Consider the following 3,562-nt stretch of genomic DNA (forward strand, 5'->3'; position numbering starts at 1 on the left):
AACATGTGTATTTTAAATCCAGGTAAATTTATTTCATGCTTTAAAATTGGATGTTTCTCATATAAACAGATTTTAGGTAAAACAATTAATTATTTGCACAAGCTAGTTGATTAAAAAGCAAGGTACAGATATGACAACTAACTGAAACCAGCTACCAGTATTTTATAAGGAAGAAATTATGTGAGCTACAGTAATAGGAACGTAAAAAGAATTAATTTAGCTGACACACTTGGAGAAATTAAAAAAATTATGTATAGTTTTTAAATTAAATGAATTCTTATTTCTTCTATTTACAGACATGATTATGACGCCAGAAACATCTATGGGTGTGGAGAAATCTATGCCAGAATCTTCAACAACTCCGACCAGGAAGAGAGCTTCCCCGGAAGACGGTGATTCGCCCAATTCAGAGAAAGCCGGTAAAGTCAAACTGGCTTTCTCTATCGACAGTATAATTGGGAATACAGCAAAGAAACAGAAAGTGAGTGAAGAGCACAGCCCAGAAGTACCCAGAGTATCTAGGACCCATCGTTCTGTTGACCTCAACAACTACAAAAATTCAGGGTTTATATCATACCCCAAATCCGGACTTCTATATCCCAAATTAGATGGAAAGGACCCTTCTCTTGCGGAGGGTCTGGGAGCCTCTGGCCGTGACAACTGGGACGTCTATCTTCCCTATCTGCACCCCGCCTTCCTCATGGGCCGGGTCAACCTGCTAGACTACAATTCCCAACTCGGCTTACTCAGGCAACATGTCCATCCCTTGTATCCAACTGCAGGAACTTTCTGGCTGCAAAATCGCTCTTTGGCCGGCCAGCTAAAATTCCCTTGCCCCACGGGTGAGCTTTCTACCAGAGGATTAGACCTTTCCCTCACCCAGCACAGAGCATCAAACAAAGATACGAAATCACAGACCTTCACCAACCAGCCTGAAAACAGCACTGGTGATTCGGACAGTCAGTCGCCGAAAAAGTTGATCCCGGACAATTTTCGGGCAGGTGTTGCTGGGAAGAAGGCAAGTCCCGACTCGGTGGCACTCCAGAAAGAGGATGACAGCCAGGAAAATGTTGACTGTGACTCTTTGAACAAGAACAAAAAAATAGGCACGAAACCACCAAAGACATTCACGTGTCCGGAGTGTGGTAAAGTGTTCAATGCCCATTACAATTTGACCCGCCATATGCCTGTTCATACTGGAGCTAGACCGTTCGTGTGTAAAATTTGTGGAAAGGGTTTTCGCCAGGCAAGCACCCTGTGTCGACACAAAATTATTCACACGTCAGAAAAACCCCACAAATGTCAGACGTGTGGGAAATGCTTCAACCGAAGCTCTACACTGAACACTCATATGCGAATCCACGCCGGCTACAAACCGTTTGTATGCGAATTCTGCGGCAAGGGCTTTCACCAGAAAGGTAACTACAAAAATCACCGACTGACTCACAGCACAGAAAAACAGTACAAGTGTAACATATGTAACAAGGCCTTTCACCAGATTTACAATCTCACCTTTCATATGCATACTCATAACGAGAAAAAACCATTCACCTGTCAGGTTTGCGGGAAGGGATTTTGTCGGAACTTTGATTTAAAGAAACACATGAGAAAGTTGCATGACGGCTCTTCCGTTTCCCCAACATCCTCTCCCACCTCTGATACAAACTTGAACTCGAGTCAAAACTTTAGTCCAAATTCCCGGCTGTTTGCCGTTGGCCCGTCCACCGGACCAACTGGCTTTTTGAACCGTCCATCTCTGTTAGCTCAGAGTTCGATTCAGTGTCAACGAAGCCTTTTTGCTCCTTACATGTTACACAACCCGGGCTCATTTTTACAGAAAGTCCAGCCTCTGATATGACAGGACAATACTAGAGGTTCGTTCCTTAATTTAAGAGGAGTTGAACACACTTAACCACTTTTGAGAGTTTATCGATGTTATTGAACACGCGAGCCAGAAATTCGGTGATTTAGAGACTAATTTAATAGTGCCATATATGGAAGAGGTTTTCCTTTATTTATTTGGGCTAAATTATTTATCTGTGCAGGTGACTTGAGTGAGGTAAATTTGGGATATGATGGAAAAATATTTTAATGTGACAGAATCAGACAATGAACATGAGTTGACGCTTTAAAATTCTTGGGAAATTTTTGATCACTGTATAGGGTTTAATTTTGTCAGTTTTATCGTGGTGGAAAAGTGGTTATTAAAGCTGTTGTTATTATGGTTGTCATATGATGTACATATATATATATGTGGTGTTTGGGTGGCAAATGCTGCCAAACTGACAGTATGCTGATACTTTCAATAAAAATTATCAGTGATCATAATCTAATCAGTTGTTTTGTGATATCATTTTTGTTGTTAGTTTTGCTGCTTATTATTATAATTTTATTTTTAATTTTGTAAAGGCGGTGTTTATCGGGCATGCAAGGCATAACATAGAAGTTAAAAGATCGATTAAAAATTACCCATTATATCCGAATGACTTTAAAATTAAGATGCTGCATACGGAAACGTTGTTATGCAGAAAATTATAGTCCCTGAAAATAATTTCATAATATTTTATAGTAATGAAATAAGTTTTAAGTTAAATGTACACAACGTACAAGAACTGTCTGCAATTGTCTTAAGGACATAGAAATAAATCGATAGATTTAATTCTCGCTAAATATCCTTTACCCTCTCTTGCTATTTATTAATGTTATGTTTTACAATTAATCAACTTAATGCTTCTGTGCCGACCACTGTCAGTTCGCTCTTTCTTATAGCTTAATTGTGTTAAAGACGGTTAAGCGATGGGGAGTGTTATAAAGCTCTTTATCACCCGGCCAATACTTCAGGTGACTCGAGAGTTTAGCCACTTGATTTGGTGAGCACGTCAGCCCTCGAGAACTCTCGTGGCCAGGCGCGACCAGTCGATAACACCATTGTCACCTGTCGGAGCCGCTGATTTGGGGCTCTTGAGAAACGCCGTTTGTGTAGAGCTTGTGAAGGTGGTGGCAGAAAACTGCGACGACTGGGAATAAAAGGGAAACGTTAGTACTATCACAACTATAGGCAGTCAACAATTTGTCAAACTTAAAAGCTTTTGTTAATTTAATCATTAACTTCTGTGTGCATGGCAATTTTCGTGTTTCAACAACCACACCTGTGATACGCTGGACGCTGAAGGGATCCAGAGTCAGTTTTTTACTTGACGTTTACAAGAGCTTGCCGACAAGCATTTTTCTTAGGTCAACCCCCGTGCTGCATGTGTATGACATATGTAAATCTGGCCAGATCAATGGCGCACTGGTCTCAGTGCTATTATAATACAGGCAACTTTCTTTTGTACAGTATTACATTCATATGTCACTGAGAAACATTATTTCTGGCATCAAACAGACCCCTGTTAAGAACAAAAGACTACAATGTTTGAATGCTGGTGCATTTGTACACCAATTATGGCATGTACTTAGCAAAAGAAAAAAAGACTGATTTTGAAATTCAGAACATGACTAACTTTTATACTAAATATAGAAAATCAGTTTCGTTAGATGTTTCATACATATGTATATAAAA

The 3,562-nt window shown here is 39.9% G+C and overlaps 1 protein-coding gene across 1 annotated transcript; it reads left to right on the forward strand.

The window, feature by feature from the left end:
- The first annotated feature begins 304 nt into the window (after positions 1-304).
- On the forward strand, positions 305-1,858 carry LOC135470955 (fez family zinc finger protein 1-like). The gene has a single exon (XM_064750004.1). The coding sequence runs from the start codon at positions 305-307 to the stop codon at positions 1,856-1,858; it is 1,554 nt and encodes a 517-aa protein (XP_064606074.1).
- The last annotated feature ends 1,704 nt before the right edge of the window (positions 1,859-3,562 follow it).

Source organism: Liolophura sinensis, chromosome 7, assembly GCF_032854445.1.
Source record: "Liolophura sinensis isolate JHLJ2023 chromosome 7, CUHK_Ljap_v2, whole genome shotgun sequence".
In the NCBI taxonomy this organism is placed as follows: Eukaryota; Metazoa; Mollusca; class Polyplacophora; order Chitonida; family Chitonidae; genus Liolophura; species Liolophura sinensis.